At 40.6% G+C, this 19169-nt stretch overlaps 1 protein-coding gene across 4 annotated transcripts in view; it reads right to left on the bottom strand.

The window, feature by feature from the left end:
* The window catches only part of diaph2 (diaphanous-related formin 2), a 615614-nt gene that overhangs the window by 364279 nt on the left and 232166 nt on the right, over positions 1-19169 (bottom strand). For all 4 annotated transcript variants that reach the window (XM_059977309.1, XM_059977314.1, XM_059977312.1 and 1 more), the window contains one exon: positions 7232-7579. In XM_059977309.1, coding sequence (XP_059833292.1) covers positions 7232-7579 — 348 coding nt within the window. The remainder of the gene's footprint in view (positions 1-7231; positions 7580-19169) is intronic.

Here is a 19169-nt window from a genome sequence, read left to right as displayed (position 1 = left end):
ATGAACCATGAGATCCACAATCTGCTGAGGGCCAGAGCAGAGGACTTAACATCTACCAAAGGTTCTAAGAGGTCCAGATACGACCTTTGGATAACCATCTCACGGGTGAAGTGGCAATTCTGGACCAAACTTCAATCAATGAAGGATGCACAACAGTTGTTAAATGTTATCTCTTACAAAGTGAAATCAAGCAACATAGGTGGCAACATGGCTTTGCTTCCAGATGAGCTCAATGTCTTCTATGCTCACTTTGACCATTAAAACAGTAAGGAACCATCACAAACTCACAGCCCCTGATCATACTGTGATTTTAGACTTTGAGACTGACATGCAAACAGCCTCAAACAGGAAGGCGAACCTAGAGAAAGCATCCAGCCCAAATGGAGTACCTGGCCGAGTACTAAAGACCTGTGCTGATCAACTCATTGTCGTGTCACTGAGATCTTTAACCGCTCACTTCGGCAGTCTGAGCAAGCTCAGTCTGAGCAGGCTTCAATTACACAAATGCCTAAGTAGCACATCCATAGTGATGAAATATTTTAAGAAGTTGGTGATGAAACATATTATTTTCTGGCTGAGAAGAGACTTGGATCCACTCCAATTTGTCCACTGGGACAACAGGTCCACAGCAGATGCAATTGCACTGGCTCTTCACTGGAAGACCCGGACAGCATTCCATCCTATCATCCCCTCAAAACTACCTTGGCTTCAACATCTCTTTGTGCAATTGCATCCTCAATTACGTCACTTGCAGATCAGTCAGTTCAGATTGGCAATGTCTCCTCCACAATCTCCATCAGCACAGGTATACCAAAGACTCTTCACTTAGGGCCCTGCTCTACTCACTTTACACTAATGACTATGTGGCTAAGCATAGCTCCAATGTCACATTTAAGTTTGCTGACGATACCACTGCCATAGACCAAATCAAAGTGGTGACAAATGTGCATATTGGAGGAAGATTCAAAATCTGGCTGAGTGATGCCACATCAACAATCTCTCATTCAAAGTCAGCAAGACCAACGAGCTGATTATTGACTTCACGAGGAGGAAACCAAAGTGCCATGAAGCAGTCCTCATTGTTGGGGGGGGGGGGGGAATGAAGGACAGTGAAAATCAGAGGTGCAGAGGTTCAGCAACTTTAAATTACATCAGAGGAGGTGCCCTGGACCCACCCAGCACACAAGTACAATAACAAAGAAAGCACAGCAGCACTCTACTTCCTTCGGAGTTTGCAAAGATTCGGCATGACATCTAAAACTTTGACAAACTTCTATAGATGTATAGTGGAGAGTACATTGACAGGCTGCATTAAAGCCTGGTATGGAAAAACCAATGTCCTTGAATGGACAATCCTACAGTATATGGCTCAGTCCATCACAAGTAAAGCCCTCCCCACCACCCACCTCTGACCACATCTACACAGTGCTGTTGCAGGAAAGTGGTATCCACCATCAGTGATCCCCCCCACCATGCCTTCTTCTCACTGCTGTCATCAGGAAGTAGGTACAGGAGCCTCAGAATTCAGGTTCAGGTACAATTACTACACTCAATCATCAGGCTCCCAAACCAAAAGGGATAACTTCACTCAATTTCACTTGCCCCATCGCTGAGCTGTTCCCACAACCTATGGACTCATTTTCAACTCTTCATGTCACTTTCTCAATATTTATTACTCTTATTTTCTTTCTGCAGTATTTTGTATTTGCACAGTTCGTTGCCTTTTACATCATTACTGTCCACCCTGTTGTTGCAGTCTTTCATTGATTCAATTATAGTTACTGGATTTATTGACTATGCCCACAAGAAAATGAATCTCAGGGTTGTATATGGTGACGTATATATTAGATGATAAATTTACTTTGAACCTGCAAGTTAACCTTTGGAAAATACTGCCCCAGGACCGACCACTTCCTTTGTATATCCAATTTCTGAAGTCTCTCCTTCTTTAGAGAAGTCTATGCCTTTATTCCTTCTACCGAAGTACATGATCTTACATTTCCCTACACTGTATTCCATCTGACACTTGTTACCCATTCTCCCAACCTGTCCAAGCCCTTTTGCAGACTCCCAACTTCTCAACACATCTTTGTATCATTCACAAACTTGGCCACGAAGCCATTAATTTTGTCATCCAGATCACGAACATACAATGTCAAAAGTAACAGAACTAACAACCCTTGCAGAACACAACTAGTCACCAGCAGCCAATCAGAAAAGGCGCCTTTTATTTCCAGTATTTGCATTCTGCTGGATCGCCAATCTTTTGTCTATGCTCGTACCATTTCAGCAATATCATGAGCTCCTGTCTTCTTTGGCAGCTCATGTGCAGCACCCTGTCAAAGGTCTAATGAAAATCCAATAAAATAATATCTACTGATTCCCTGCCTAACCCTACATATTACTTCCTCAAAGAATTCAAAGAGTTTTGTTAGGCACAATCTCCTCTTACACAGGGCTGACTTTGCCCTATTCAAGACTGTTGACCTCAGAATCAAAATCAGGTTTATTACCACAGACTGATATGAAATTTGTTATTTTGCTGCAATATTTCAGTGTTAGGGCATGCTGTACAATTACGGGTTCATGGATCATTTACAAAGCTGATGACAGAGGGGAAGGACCTGTTTCTGAATAATTCAGTATGGGTCTTCAGGCTACTCTACCTCTGCCTTAATGGTAATAAAAAGAACAGAGCACTTTTCGAATGATGATGCCTTGTTGAGGCAATGCCTCTAAGCCATCCTCGATGTGGGGCAGGGCTGTTCCCATGATAGAACTAGCTGAGTCCACTACCCTCTGAAGCCTCTTGCATTGGATACCCAACTGTGATGCTCCCACTGCACATCTATAGAAATTTGCAAGTCTTTGGTGATACACCAGGTCTCCTCAAACTCTGTATGAAGTAGAGCTGCTGGCATGTCTTCATGATTGCATCGGAGTGTTGGGCCCAGATCTTTTGAGATGCTGACATTCACTGAAGCTGCTCACCCTTTCCTCTGCTGACCCCTCACAGAGGACAGGCACATGTTCTCCTGACTTATACTTCGAAAACTCCACAAACAATTCCTCGGTCTTGTTGACAATGAGTGTAAGGTTGTTGCAGCGACACCACTCCACCAGTTCAAAGTTTCTCTGACTACAGGTACTGAGCATTATCTTGTCTAAATTTTAATACCATGTAATATTGCTCCCTTGAGAAGCAGAATGACTAAACAAACTCAATATTACTGAGATTCTAAGTATCCAAATTATTACAGAATTGCAAACAAATCTAGCAGGAAATGCTTAAATACCACAAATTTCTGCTGCCAATAATTATTCATCAAACACCTTCCTCAGAGAAATGAGGAGATTATCAAGAAGAAAGGTGGCTGTTTTGAGGACAGCACTGTAGTCACTATTTACTGCTGCTGCTTCAGAATTTGAGGGATCCAGACTTCAGCTGCAACGCTTCTGGAAGTGGCACATTCTTCTTGTGGCTACATGAGTGTTTACTGGGTGCTCCAGTTTTCTCCCACTTCACAAAGATGTACTACAATTTATCATTAGTGTTGGTAAGCGGTACAAGATGAAGGATAGTCAATGGACCTGTGAGAAAGCAGCTGCTTCTGAGCAGCTGGTAAATAAGGAGGGGGAATGTAATGGGATTGCTCTACAGAGAACTGTGTGGGCTCAATGAGCTGAGCCTTCGCCTTCTGCACCAAAAGTAGGAAAAGTTAAATAAATGGTAACTCCATGCACATCACATGCTTTGCATAATTTTCACATTTACTGTAGTAAAAGTTTCCAGATAACAATTGGTTCCCAGAATACCGTGAACTATCCTGAAGAGTAAATTCACAGTGACAGAGCCAGCCTCCCCCACCTCTCTCACTTCTTTATGCTGGTCACTTCCTTTCCAGATTTTCAATAGGGTCTTGACTGGAAATGTCACCATGCCTTTGCCTCAACAGATACCATTGACCCACTGAGTACCTCCAGTTTATTCTTCACTCCAGAAAATAGCACATGCAATTGCTGGTCTTTCTGACTTTAGTGTTCCCTTGAATTAGTCATCTGCCATGTGCAGCATGGCCATACAGTTTTCATGGATAGATTGTATTTAAGTAGTGTAAAGTTTAAAACTTTTGTTTTAAGAGTTTGGTTTCTTAAGGTTGTCATAGCCAGGAGTTAGTAGTGGCTATTAAATGCTCCCAATGGCATGCTTCCCAAATAGCCTCTGACAATCAAGTTCAGCTCCTGGTCTCATGTGGCTTAGCTACTAAACCTGGTGGAACCTTTTCTACGAACAGGAGAAGAGGCAAAGGTGGGTTTCAGGTGCCTTAAAACTTTGGGCAGATGGGGCTCATCAGCTGTGGCGGGCAGCTCATCTAGAAGGAAAACTCTGATCTCAAACCTCCACTACCTTGCAGCTGTACCTACTCTTGAGGGAGGCTTTGAGAGTAAATTCCAAGGAAAATCCCAGAGCAAGAATCTCTAAGACAGTCCTATGTTTTGTTCAAAGTTGTCTGGCAGCTCCTTTGACACCACTGGTGCCAAATTGTATTGGTCCCTGCCGTTTCTTTAGATTACTCTCCATATTGTACTGCCCTGGCTTGAATGAACAGGGGATGACATAGATGCAAAGAGGTTGAAAGAGTAACAGATAAGAAAATCTATTAATAATTCTCAATTGCCATTATAAGTGCACACCCGTTAGAAGAAATATAATTAAATTTTTGAAGGAGCAAAGATATCAAAAGTGGAGGTGCAAGATTGTGAAAGGATGAGGTGATGGAGTACTTGGTGACATAAGACAAAGTCAGCATAGTTCCCTTCAGGGAAAATCCTGCCGGACAAACCTGTTGGAATTCTTTGAGGAGATTACAAGTAGGATAAAGGGATGCAATGGATGTTGTACATTTGGACTTTCAGAAAACCTTTGATATGGAGCCACACACAAGGTTGCTTACCAAGTTAAGAGTCCATGGTATTACAGGAAAGTTACTAACATGGTGAGAGCATTGGCTGATTGGTAAGAGGCAGCAAGTGGGAATAAAAGGATCCTTTTCTGGTTAGCTGCCAGTGACTAGTGGTGTTCCACAGGGGTCGCTGTTGGGACCACTTATTTTTATGTTGTATATAAATGATTTAGATGATGGAATAGGGGGTTTTGTTGCAGATGATAAGAAGATTGGTGGAGGGGCAAGTAGTATTGAGGAAACAGGTAGTATGCAGGAGGACTTAGATTAGGAAGATGGGCAAGAAAGTGGCAAATGAAATACAATGTTGAAAACTGCATGGTCATTTGATAGTAGAAATAAATGTGCAGACTATTTTCTAAACAGGGAGAAAATCCAGGAATCTGAGTTGCAGAGGGACTTGGGAGTCCTTGTGCAGAACACCCTGAAAGTTAACCTGCAGGTTGAGTTGATGGTGAGGAAGGCAAATGCCATGTTAGCATCATTTCAAGAGATCTAGAATACAAGAGCAAGGATGTGATGCTGAGGCTTTATAAGGCACTGGTGAGGTCTCACCTTGAGTATTGTGAACAGTTTTGGGCCACTCATCTTAGAAAAGATGTGCTGGCATTGGAGAGGATCTAAAGGAGGTTCACAAGGATGATTCCAGGAATGAAGGGGTTATCATACGAGAAACTTTTGATGGCTCTGGGTCTATACTCACTGGAATTCTGAAGGATGTAGGGGGAGGCTCTCATTGAGACCTTTCGAACATTGAAAGGTCTAGGCCAGGGGTCGGCAACGTTTACCACTTAAAGAGCCATATGGACCCGCTTCCCACAGAAAAGAAAACACTGGGAGCCACAAAACCCGTTTGACATTTAAAATGAAATAACACTGCATACAACGTTTTTTTTTGCCTTTATGCTATGTATAAACGAACTATAATGTGTGGCATTTATGAAATCGATGAACTCCTGCAGAGCAAACAAATTTACATTTCTGCATGCAACAAAAACATTTTGAACTCTGAAAAAAAGACATTGGGTTGAAGGTTACTACATCGTTAGCCTACCTTGGATCGAAAAATTAAAAGAAATCGCGCACTGGCGGGTGTCAGGCATTGGCAGTGGTGACGTATATTAATAGCGATAAAAACACGTTGTAGCGGTGTGCTACACGCAGTGCTAAAATAACGACATGGAGTGGTTAAACTGCAGTCAAAGATAACTTTATTCGAACTACACAGCCTTGCTTTAAGCCTCTCTCAACCTGCCCCCCTTGGGCGCGGATGCTCCAAAAGACACATACTCACAAACCCCCGTAGGCTATCACCCTTAGCCGGAACTCTGGTAAATTGTGAGCCGGTTCGGATGTGCCAGGAAATGGGTCGCCACAACGTTTTATTTAGATTGTACAAGATCACCATAATCTTCAAATTTAGAATTACATTTCAAAGACTAACAAACTAACATAAAATACATTTTAATTAAATACTCATTTATTTTCCAAAGCCACGGGGAGCCGCGGCACAGAGTTGAAAGTGTAGCAAGCGGCTCCGGAGCCGCGGGTTGCCGACCCCCGGTCTAGACAGAGTAGATGTGGAAAGGAGGTTTCCTATGGTGGGTGAGTCTAGGACAAGAGAGCACAGCCTCAGGATAGAGGGGCGCCCTTTTAAAACAGAGATGTGAGAATTTTTTAGCCAAAGGGTGGTGAATTTGTGGAATTTGTTGCCACATGCAGCTGTGGAGGCCAGGTTGTTGGGTGTATTTCAGGCAGAGATTTTTGGGTTCTCGATTGGACATGGCATCAAAGGTTATGGGAAGGAGGCTGGGAACTAGGGTTGAAGAGAAGATAGAAAACAAAATGGATCCATCATGATTGAATGGTGGAGCAGGCTCAAGGAGCTAGATGGCCTAATTCTGCTCCTATGTCTTATGGTCTAAAATTTTATTATAAAGTGACTCATTTATGATAGACAGGAGAATCAAAAGGCAAAGAAGCAGTGATAGCTTCAAGCAGGGATTAATAAGTATAAAATATGAGAGTTAATGGAAGGCAACCAGCTCAACAATAAATAGAGGGCTCAATTGGAACATAGTGCAAATATCAAACCTTTTATTATTCATAACAATTTCCTTCCTTATTTTTGCTGCATTTCAGTTACTTTGACATGAGCTGTCAGGAAATTTTAATCAAATACTAATCTGTCAGGATGTTTGGCTAACCTAAAAAAAATCTTAAGTATCTGAAGTATCCTTAACAAAATACAACTTCATCCATCTTACCTTCGACCAGTTGGCTCTTCGCATTGCAGCTTCTGGTTTGTACTGCTTTTTAGGCTGTAATCCATATGGAAGCGCTGCAGTGGCATGGGAGTAATTGGGTCCACTCCCAAAAGATGGTGGAGCTGGCAGTTTTCCAAATGGAGGTGGTGGTGGTGGTGGTATTCCTGGGCCACCCGGAAGTGGAGGTGGAGGTGGTGGTGGTGGTGCACCACCTGGAAGGGGTGGAGGTGGGGGTGGAGGAATCCCTCCAGGGAGGGGTGGTGGTGGAGGAGGAGCAAGCTCTCCAGGGATGGGTGGAGGTGGTGGTGGAGGTGGGGGTCCAGCTGAAGCCACTGGTGCTGTTTGCTTCTGTAAAATAATTCAAAAACAAGCACCATCATAAAATCATACTAAGACAATAACATTATAGCTTAAGCTAATGGCTGTAAAATAAATATGAATAGAGAGATCACAATCAAAAGTCCAGTCGAACACAACATGTGCATGCAAAAATACTAACTTCAACAGCTGTTAAACACTATATACAAACCATTAGGGAAACTGTCAGTGTGGATGAATGACAAGTAGTTACTATTTATTCCTATGTTGTTTTTAATTGAGCTTAAAAGAAATCAAAAAAGTTGGAAAATTCAGGACAATGCAATATTTCTTGGTGCATTTTCATTCACCCATTTCACACATACAATCCAAATGATCCAGGCATCTCCTAGTTATGCACTTGCTTAAAAGCACTGAATACAATTTCTTACACCTTACTTGAAATTAAAATAAGCTAGAAGATGCTGTTACTTTGCTGGAAGGCAGGAAGAGAGTAATGCTGATTTATTTTTTAATTAGCAGCTTACAATATTGTTTAATTTTTTTGACCTATGTTTCCAGTTTCCTCCAAAATCCATCATCAAAGGCATCTGGAAACAAATGCTGGCATGATGGCATTCCAACATGTCATCATGGAATGGTCCATTGGTGAGGCTTTCCATCCAGCAGTTTGCTGTGACAAACAGTCCACTCCACCTTGCAGGAGGTATGTGGCAGGAAAGCCAACAATACTTCGGTGACCACAAAGTTAGAAAAGTTTAGTGAGGCAAATGGTCAGTAGAGATGTCAAATGCAAGGCATTACAGTATGTATTTTTTGTGCTTTTCCAATGGCTCATTTCTTATAAATGAGCATCTAATCTACAGACTAGGAAGACCAATAATGTGACTGCTGGTCAGTGCTGTTTGTTTATCTCAGACTGCAAAGGGTCATTACATTTTAGTATCTCTAATCAAGCCACATGACAGTTTGCTAACATTTCAGGCCAAAGATCAAGACAGGGTGCTGATAAAAATCCATGTGGGCTTTGGAAAGCAAAACGAGACAGAACTACAGCTGAAAATATAACTGGATTCATCTACAATCTTTGAAGCAGTCAAATACCATAAAAATTCTCAATTTCCAGGTAACCATTGACTACTGAGAAGTTAAAATGACAGGCTTTGTAAAGTTTCTGACAGCAATTTCAAATCATCCCCACTGTTTCAGTTTCTAACAGGAATGTGCAGACAACTTTTTTCACAGATTTAATATTATTCCTAGCTAATGATCAATAGTAAACAAAACTCTTAAAGTAGTTATTGCTATTCTACTAGACCTGTCAAATCAAAAAACAGAATGTCATTGTGAGAACAAGAGGAGAATTATGTACCATCTATTACACCACAAAACTCAGTAATTATGTTGCTCAGTTTGACTTCCTTTTTATGGATTCCATTAACAGACAAAAAAAAACCCATGACACCTGATTGTTCTTCAGGTAACTACATTTAAAAGTGGAGCCCAAGATTAGGAAGTTAACATGCTATTCAGCATTTTTATTTTGCTGCCTTGATCTTAAAAATGACAACACCTCATTCACGTGTATGTCATGCTTTGTAAGACTCTAAAACATAAAGCTAATTGAAAGAAAAACACAGAGCTGGAAGATGATGCTTGTCCACTACATCACTGATGTAGTCCAAGGGAAGGGCAAGTGCTGATATAGCTTGGCACCAGTGTCATCACAAAGGTTGCCAGAGTGAAGTTGTAAACAATATCATACTGCCTTAGGGACCCCGGCTCTGGATTTTTTCCTTGGGGTTTACACCCAATGCACACACGCGCACACACACACACACACACATAATTTTTTTTTATTTTATTTCATTAAAGAAAGTACCATATTAGTAACAGACCACTTTTTCAAGCAAAAATGTGATTATTTTGTATTACTTGATTACTTTGTAGGCATATAACCCAGTGTATCATGAAACAAAGATAACTAAACTGATTAACTGAACCAAAACCAGGTGTGGAAGGAATGAAACTAGGCAAAGGACAACCAAACTAAAAGATGAGAGTATGGAAGATGCGACAGCTTAACCTTCAAATCATTAATTCTTACACCATGGCACAGGTGAGCATAGCAATAAGACGCAACGAGGTCATCCTGCATCAGCAAGATCTCTCCCAATCTGAAACTTCACAGCAATCAGTAGTTTCAAGATATGCTATCCAAGCTCTTCTGAAGAAACACAAAGAAACAGGCATAGTTGAGGCCCAGAAAAGGAGTGGTCAGCCACAGAAACTGAGTGATGCAGATGAGAGAAACATCAAATTGATTTCACTTCTGAATCAGAAGAAATTCAGCACTACTATCAGCTTTGAACTCAGAAACCACTGATACCCAAGTACACTCCTCTACAGAGCAGTCTTGTCAGAAGCAAATGCTCTGTACTGATGAGACAACATTAGAAATTTTTGACTCAAACAGGAGTCAGTCTGTCTGTAGAACAGCTAGAGAACATGACATGGATGAGTTTCTGCAGTCAATAATGATGCATAGCGGAGCTTCCTTGCACGTTTGGGGCTGTATTTCTGTAAATGGAGTTGGTGATCTGGTCAGAATTAATAGAATCCTCAATGCTGAAGAGTATAAAAAGATTCTGATCTGTCAAGCCATCAGAGAGATGCCTGATCAGTTCCAGCTTCATTCTGCACAACAATTACCCAAAACAACCGGCCAAGGTCATAAAGTACTATCTTCAGCAAAGAGAACAATGAGTTTTGCAACAGATGGTGTGGCCTCCACAAAGACCTGATTCAGATTCAGTTTATTATCATTTAGAAATCACAAAAGCAATGCAGTTAAAAAATGGGACAATGTATGACAATGAGACATATGACAAAACAGACTACACCAGAAAATCCACGTAACGTTTGGCAATCCCCAATCCAGAGTCCTGAGAGGCTGCTGCGTATTAATATCACACTATCGTCTAGCGCGTTCCCCGGAAAGGAGCTCCAAATCCACCAGACAAAAACAAGACCAAAAACTAGAGCTACAAGACCTGCACAAAACCACATAATTACAACATATAGTTACAACAGTGCAAACAATAGCATAATTGATAAAAAAAAACAGACCATAGGCACAGTAAAAATAGTCCAAGATGTTAAAGGACTGTAAGTTCAAAAGAAATCACCACAGTTTCCACAAGTCCCCAGGGTCCCAAAAGACTCGCTATCCCACGCCGGCGGCAGAAGGGAGTACCCCCGCTATGGACATCCAAGGCGCCGCCCGACTCAGCCTCACAGACGCAGCACACAATAAAAGCTCTGTTGAACTCAGCCTCGCAGACACAGCACACACTGAAAGCGACTTGAGTCCGTCAAACCTCCGAGCCGACAACCATCCCCTCCGGCACAGCTTCTCCGAGCACCACCCTCTGCCAAGCGTATTAAGACGGCCCTGCCAACGGCCATCTGCAACGCGACCCCGAGGACTGAGGGCCTGTTCTTCCCAGCAGAGTCCCGGTCCTCACAGCAGCAGCAGCAGCAACAAGGAAGAAGGTCTTCCTGGAATTTCCCAATGTTTCTCCATGCTTCCATGTCCGTTTTCAATCGATTATGATTGCGCACGGCACTCCACTTCACAAATAACAGATAATCAGTTCCAGAGTGGCCGCTGCAAGCTGCGTCGTGCCGCCATCTTGGATAACTCTATTTGATTTCAACATTATCAAGGCTATCTGGGATTACCTGGAGATACTGTGGTAAATGAGACAGCCAAAATCTGCAGAGGAAATTCTCCAAGGTCCTTGGAACAACTGGAATAACCGAAGAGCTAATTTTCTGAGAAACTGCATGGTACTGTTCCTAAGACAATGGACACCGAAGGCATTGTAAATTGTCCCATTCAGGTCTAAGATGTAATCACTGTGGAAGATTTCTGACTCTTGGGATAACATCTTTCCTGACCGGGGCAGGGTGGGGTGTGGGGGTGTCACGCTGCAGTGTAGGTGAGACGTGGTCATGAAACAATCTCAGACCTGAGGCCTCCACAATGGTAACTGTAGGAGTTGCCTCTGGACTGCAGGAGGTTTTTCTGACAGCTCCGGACACCTTTCACCTCCTTCCTTCTCCAAGATGCTTGGAATTTTCTGAACACGTTGGTATCCCAAACAGTGGATGGTAAGTTGTTAATTTATCCCAGACCATCAGATAACGCTTCAAACCAATGCTTTCATTTTCACCAGGCCTAGAGGACCAGCGTGCAGCTCCTTCAACACTTCAGCTCTCTGCCCGAATGGTACAACATGTAGACCTGAAACACTGTGGTGTCTTTTCTAGTTTCTCTTTGGATTATCTCTTGCTGTAATAGGGAGATCTTCAATTTGTGTTAGGGAGAATACGTCAAAAGGTGCATCCCTTTTTGTAATTTTTTCAGGTAGTTCCTTTTCCAAGGGTAAACTGGACAAGCCAACAGTATTTCCATGATCAGTTGGCCTATTGAATTCGATCTTATAATTGTTATTTCCAAGAAACAGATTCCATTCCTGCATTCATGCTGCTGTTGTAAGTGAAACACCCTTCTGTGGATTGAAAATTGACACAGAGGTTGCTGAACACTACTGAGGACAAACTGCCTCCAGTACTAGTACTCTCCAAAGCAGACTCAAGGTCTCTTTGTGAACCTGTGCACATCTTTTCTCAGCAGCAGTGAAGGAATGAGATGCAAAGTCTATGGGTCATTCTCTTCCATCACTTATAACAGATGACATGACTGCACCTATACCATAAGGTGAAGCATCACAGGCAAGCTTCACTAGATGGCATGGATCATGACTGAGGATAGTGTCTGACATCATCACTTCCTTTACTTTCTTTGAAAGCTACTTCACACTGCTTTATGCATTGCCATTTCATCCCAATCTGTAGTAAAGAGTTCAAGGGGTGCAGCACATTAGCCAAGTTTGCAGGAACCTGTTATAGAAATTGACAAATCCTAAACAGGACAACAAATGTGACACACCCTTTGGTCTTGGGGCATCCACCATTGCTTGAATTTTCTTAGCATATGTGTATAATCCTTGTGTGTCGATGATGTGACCACAGTAAGTGATGCACGGTTTAAAGAATTCACACTTGATATGACCCGCTCTTAGCCCATAATTTTTTGAACTCCTGAACAATGCTCGTCATCCTTATTAGCAACAATGACATCATTCAGGTAACACTGAGTGCCTGGGCAGCCTTGCAGCACATAGTCCATAGTTTTCCGCCAGAGTGCAGGTACAGGTGCAGATGCTACTCCAAAAAAAAAGCTATTATAGTGATAAAGCCGTTTGTGTTTATGGTGAGGAACATTGGACTCTTCTTCCATCCCCGTCTGTGGGTAGGCCTCAGCTAAGTCCACGTTGCTGAAGCGTTTTCCTCCATAAAGGTTTGCAAAGATATCCTCTTTCCTGGGCAGTAAGTATTAATCTACTTTCAGTTCAAAGTTGATAGTAACCTTAATATCACCACAGATCCTAACAGACCCATTCTTCTTGACTACTGGGATCATGGACATTGCATGTGGACTCCACACAACATTGGAAAGAATTCCTTCAGCCTCCATGCAATCTAGATCACTGACTACTTTATCACAGATGGTATAAGGAACTAGATGGGCTTTGTAAAACTTGGGTTTGGCATTGTCATTTAACATTATTTTACTCTTGATATGTTCTAGTTTCCCAATGCTATCCCTGAACAATGCTGTGCTGTGACATCAACTTTCTGAACTTGCTTTCACTTGACCCTGCTGTAGGGGTTATTGCATGCAAATAATGAATGGATCTCCAAGTTGTAGTTGTCTCAACCAGTCACGACTCAACAATGCTACCCCTCCTGTTTTTACCACATACAAGCCCAACGTGGCTTGTTGGTTGGTGGGTTTCACTGTTACAGATGGCATTTCCCTAGGAATTTCTCCTATACAAGTTCTTAGTTGGACATCTGCAGGCTTCAGTTCAGTATCTTTGAAATGCCATTCACTCATTTTCTGAAATGACTAATAAGTGGAGCAAGTGTCTAAATCCATTGTGATTAATTTGCCATTCTCTAAGCAATATTACTTGTTTATTGTTAGTTTTCACATTGTAAATCTGAAGGCTACGCAATCCTATATCACCATCATTACTATCAGATTTTTCATCCAACAGTATCAAGATTAATGCTGTGTTTGAAACTGCAACTTGACTTTTTGTCTTTTTTCTCATCCCTGTGTAATCCATTTACTTTTGTCTTCCCAATTTGCTCTTGGTAGGCATCCTACCTTGTTGCATTTTCTGTAAGTTTCACCTTTGAACCTGCATTGGTCTGGTGTATGAGAGTGCTGTACTATTTGGTCAACAAGGCAGGTTTCTGTTTAGACATTGCTATTTTATTCATTCACACTTTCATTCCTGACTGCAACTCAACTGTGTCTCTAAATTTTCCATTGATACAGCATCTTCAGCTGCTCTTTTAAACATGCATTGTTTCTTTTAGCTGTGTTTGAAAGCTTTCTTGTAAGAATCCAAACACTAAACCATCTCTCAGTGCATCACTAAGCCCATCATTGAACTGACAATGCTCAGATAATCTCCTCAGTTTACCCATGTAAGCTGAAATGGACTCCCTTTTCTTTATGAAACCTGAAGCATTCTGTAATCAATGATGGTTTCAGTTCTAAATGTTCCTGTAATACTTTCACAATAACAGCAAAGCTCACTTCAGCTCGTTTGGTTGGAGTCATTAAACTTCTAAGTAAACTGTATGCCTTTCCACCCAATGCACTCAGCAAAACTGGCACTCACTTTTCATTGGCTATTTCATTTGCTTAAAAATACTGTTCAATTTGTTCAGTATACAATGTCCAGTTATACTTTGTGCACTTGAAGACATCTAGCTTTCCACTGTAGTCAGCCATTTATGCTCTTCTAATTTATGATTGTCAATGTTTATGAACCCATGAATTCATTCATCTTCTGCCTTTAAAAAAAACCTGACCATCTTTCTATTTCACTTGCTAAGAAACAAACAAGTTGAGCGATTTTTTAAAATATAAACTTAAACATGTAGGTAATCATCTCAGGTTTGTCTAAAACTGCCTCATCACCACTGTTGTTTTATAACTCTAAATCATAAAACTAATTAAATGAAAAACATAGAACCAGGAGATATTGCATGTCTACGCCATTTTAACGTTAGTGAGGCAAGCACATATGGCATGATGGCATATTGGAATATGACAATCACATACTTTTACAAATAAAATGCATAATCAATTATTTAAACAAAATACATTATTTAAACAAAATACTGTATCAAGCATATTTAAAATATTGCTCAAATATTACTGAAATATTAAATACACGACACTTTACTTCCTTTCACACAGAATGCACATCACCTCTCTCAAGTATAAGGAAAAGGTTTTGGTTATGAGCAATAGTGAAAGTGAAAGGATTTTTAATTAAAATGTTTTAAAGAATTTCCCTGGAGCACTGAACTTTGAAATATTGCATATATATCAGTTCAGGTACAACATAACAATGTATTAAAATCCATGCCCAGATATGGAATGATTGCATGCAGGGTCAAAACTGGTGCATGTCAATCTTGATTTACATTTTTTTAATAAGTATTCCGCTGGTAACACTTCGAATCAGAATCAGGTTTAATATCACTGGCATATGTCGTGAAATATGTTAACTTTGCAGCAGCAGTACAATGCAATACATAATAGAAAAAAACTTAACTATAATTAATATAAATATATTAAATACTTAATTAGGCAGTGAAAAATAAAAAATACACAATTGAGAAAAAACTGAATTACAGTAAATATATATTAAATAGGTAAATTAAATCAGTAGTGCAAAAATAGAAATAAAAAAGTGTGAGGTACTGTTCCTTGGCTCATGTCCATTCAGAAATTGGATGGCAGAGGGGAAATGTGTTCTGTAATCATTGAGTATGCGCCTTCTCACTTCTGTACCAGCAATGAGAAGAGAGCATGTCCAGGGTGATGGTGGTCCTTAATGATGGATGCCAGCTTTCTGAGGCACTGCTCCTTGAAGATGTCCTGGGTACAACGGAGGCTAATGCCCATTATGGAGCTGACTAATTTTACAACTTTCTGCAGCTTACTTCAATCCTGTGCAGTAGCCCTATAGCAGACAGTGAAGCAGCCAGTCAGAGTGCTCTCCATGGTATATCTATAGAAATTTGTGAGTGTCTTTGATGACAAACCATATCTCCTCAAACTCCAAATAAAAATATAGCCGCTGTCGTATCTTCTTTACAGCTGCATCGATATGTTGGGTCCAGGTTAGGACCCAACACCCAAGAATTTGAAATTTCTCATGCTTTCCACTTCTGATCCCTCTGAGGACTGGTGTGTGTTCCCTCATCTTACCCTTTCTGAAGTCCAAAATCAATTCTTTGGTCTTACTGATGCTGAGTTAATAAGGTTAACCAGAAGGTTCTTAGCAAACCCACAATGTTATTTTTTTCTCCCAGCCCTTTTATCTTCACCTCCTTTACTTGAATTAGAGTGATGGAACTCCACGCACAAAGTCAGACAGTCAAGCCATCTGAACAATTTCAATGGATCCTGGTTGAGTTTCACATCTCTTATTATCCTTATCTCACCAAATTGTAGTTCATTCTTAAAACTTCAGCTTCAGATTTCCCTCAACTTCTGCGCAAGACTGCTTCATATTTTCATTCCTGAAAAGCCTGGTTTTAATTTGATTATTATGCCTTCAAATCCACTTAACACTTAAAACACACCTTCCAAACTCAAAAATACAAGCCAAATTTATTGAAAATAAGAAATGAAAATGTTGGCAATTTGCTGATCCATCAAAAAGCATCTGCAGCTTTTCAGCACAAACTATTTCCCTGGTTCTGAAGGAACTTCAAAGAATATTAAAGAACATTAAAACACTTTCTCTCTTCTGCTATTGCCTGGGCTGTTGTGATTTGTTTTTTGCAGCTTTATTTCAATTTCATATCTGCAGCCTCCACAGCATTTAGCTTTTGGATCCATGTTTTTTTCAATCCTTAGTAAGCTAAAGCCTTGAAGTACATGGTCAAAAAATATCCAGAGGAGAGCTGCCCTGTAGGTGAGGTACAAGATACCCTTTTGCAAATGAAGCTTAACCTCCACCCCTTTGTATTCTTCTTTCCTTAAAATAAAGGTCAATTATCCATTAGCCCTCAGGATATTTAACAATCTTTTAAAAAATTGTAAACCAGTACAAGTTTAAGCTCCTCTATATTCCTTTCTTTTTGTCATTTAAGTAATACTCTAGCAATTTCAGTTCTTTGCTCAATAAATGACAAATATAGTTATATTCATTGTTCTTCTCAATTAGAAATACCAAGTTTCTTTAGAAACAATCTTCTGAAAATACAATGGGAATTCAATCATCTCATCATTTAACATCCCTGACTGTCAAATTGTTGTACATTGAAAGTGTTTTTGTCATTTAAGTGACTTGTAGTTGGACATTGAGCATATCCAGTAACATTTCCATGGTGGCTCTCCAAATAATATTTGACCAGCATGCTGCATGATTTCCTTATATTTACATTTCCTACACTGACACTTCCTTTATCCTTTAATGGCTCTTAGATCCCTGAATTGTTTTGTTCAATTGAGCTCACCTGCATGCATTCTCATTCAGATCATGTTTCCACCTGTCATAATGGTCAAATTGCAAAAGTTCATATCAAAATAGTTTTGAATAGTCTTATCTACTGCTTATCTACTTTATTTCCCTTTTTGTTTCACAATACACTCTACCTTATATTGGTTAAGAATAAGTACTAATTTTCAAATCTGGGTTATTTTTGTGCAACTGGGAGCTAAAACCCAAGTACTCCAAACCAAGAACACGGACTGTTCTGTGTAATAGGCAAATGTCTCCTTCAATGGCTTGATTTCCTGATAGCTTTCTAAGCAGGCCATAATTTATCTGTATTCTGTGTGCATTTACTTCAACCACTCTAAAAATCCCTTTGGTGTTTCAATCAAAAATACCACTAGGTTAATTACACATGACCTATCTTTCACAAGAAAAGTTCCACTCCACAATCCCTTTTGTTTTCTCCAACACTTGTGTTATTTATTTATTTAGAGCGACAGTGCAGAACAGGCCCTCTGGCCCAAAGAGTTGCACAACCCAGCAACCCACTTATTTAACCCTAGCCTAATCACAGAATAATTTACAATGGCCAATTAACCTACTAAAAAAAGAGGTCTTTGGGCTGTCGGAGGAAACCACAGCATCAGGAAGAAACCCACATGGTCATGGGGAGGACATACAAACTCCTTGCAGACTGTGGCTAGTGGGGGGGGGGGGAGAGAGAGGGGGGAGAGATAGAGATAGAGAGTATTTATTTTGGTGTCTATTTATGAAGGCACATTCACTCCATTTTTAATATTTGGCATTCAGGTTTGTGATCTGCAAATGCTTAATTTAAATGTTTCTCCTTTTTTCATAAACAGTACCTACAAAAAGTATTCAACCCACTTTCTTAGTGTAATCTAAACTTACTCTGGATTTTGAATTTATAAGCTATCCAGTTCTGCTTCTCTCACAATGAGACCTTTTTTGTTTATGAAGTGCAGAAGCTGGAAATCTGAAGTAAAAACAGGAAATGGTGGAAAAATATTCCATGAGTCGAGCAGCATCTGTGGAAAAGGAAACTACAGTTTCAGGTAAGTGACCTACAGTCAGCATTTTCTCTCTCCTGTCACCACACCCAACCATAATACCATTCTGCGTCTTCAGGATTTCAGGCATCTTGGAACAGTTAATTTCAACCTTGGCCATTCTGGGACTATATCGCCACACTGAATTTTATATAAAACCAATCTTTTACATTTGGTGCAATAATGAACAAATTTGGACAAGGTGGCCATGATGTTAAAAATGCTAGACCACATTTAGAGTACAGTTCTGATCACTGAATTACGAAAAACAAATAAGAGTAAGGTAGAATTGCTGAGAAGATTCACCAGAAATGCAAGGTCATCAGGGAAGGATGGACAGAGTTTTAACTTCATTCGAAAACCATTGTTACAAACTTGACCTATCACTTAGCATTTTAGAAGAATTGATGTAGAATGACCTCCAAGATGACCACAATCTTGTGTTTTGCATGCCTCAATGACCCAGAGAGCTGGTTGTTGTCAGGGCCTGCTGCTTTGGCTCTTGGTAGGGTCACCCATGCCAAACAGCTCAATGGGTAAAGGGGACTAAAAGTAGTCCACCAGTCCTCAGGTTCAGTGGTTCAGCTCAGGGCTAGCAACCCTGACTGGCCAAACAAAACTGTGAAAGAAACAGCAATGAAGAATCCCTCTACAACTGTGTGCACCAGTACAATTTGACAGTGTGTCATAGAAGCAGAAATGAGGTCTCTGAAGCACACAGAGAAGATGGCCAAGGACAGAGGTTGAGGACCTTCATTGCTGCCCTAAATGCCAGCGGCATAGTGGGTATTTACATAACAGTGTAGAATGAATATTTCAACATAAGGAAGAGGCAAAAGATAGGCCATCAAGATAACAATCACCCAGCAATCATTTAGATAA

Source organism: Hypanus sabinus, chromosome 8 (genome assembly GCF_030144855.1).
Source record: "Hypanus sabinus isolate sHypSab1 chromosome 8, sHypSab1.hap1, whole genome shotgun sequence".
In the NCBI taxonomy this organism is placed as follows: Eukaryota; Metazoa; Chordata; class Chondrichthyes; order Myliobatiformes; family Dasyatidae; genus Hypanus; species Hypanus sabinus.
Note: the sequence above shows the minus strand (reverse complement) of the source record. Positions and strands in the feature narration are given on the sequence as shown.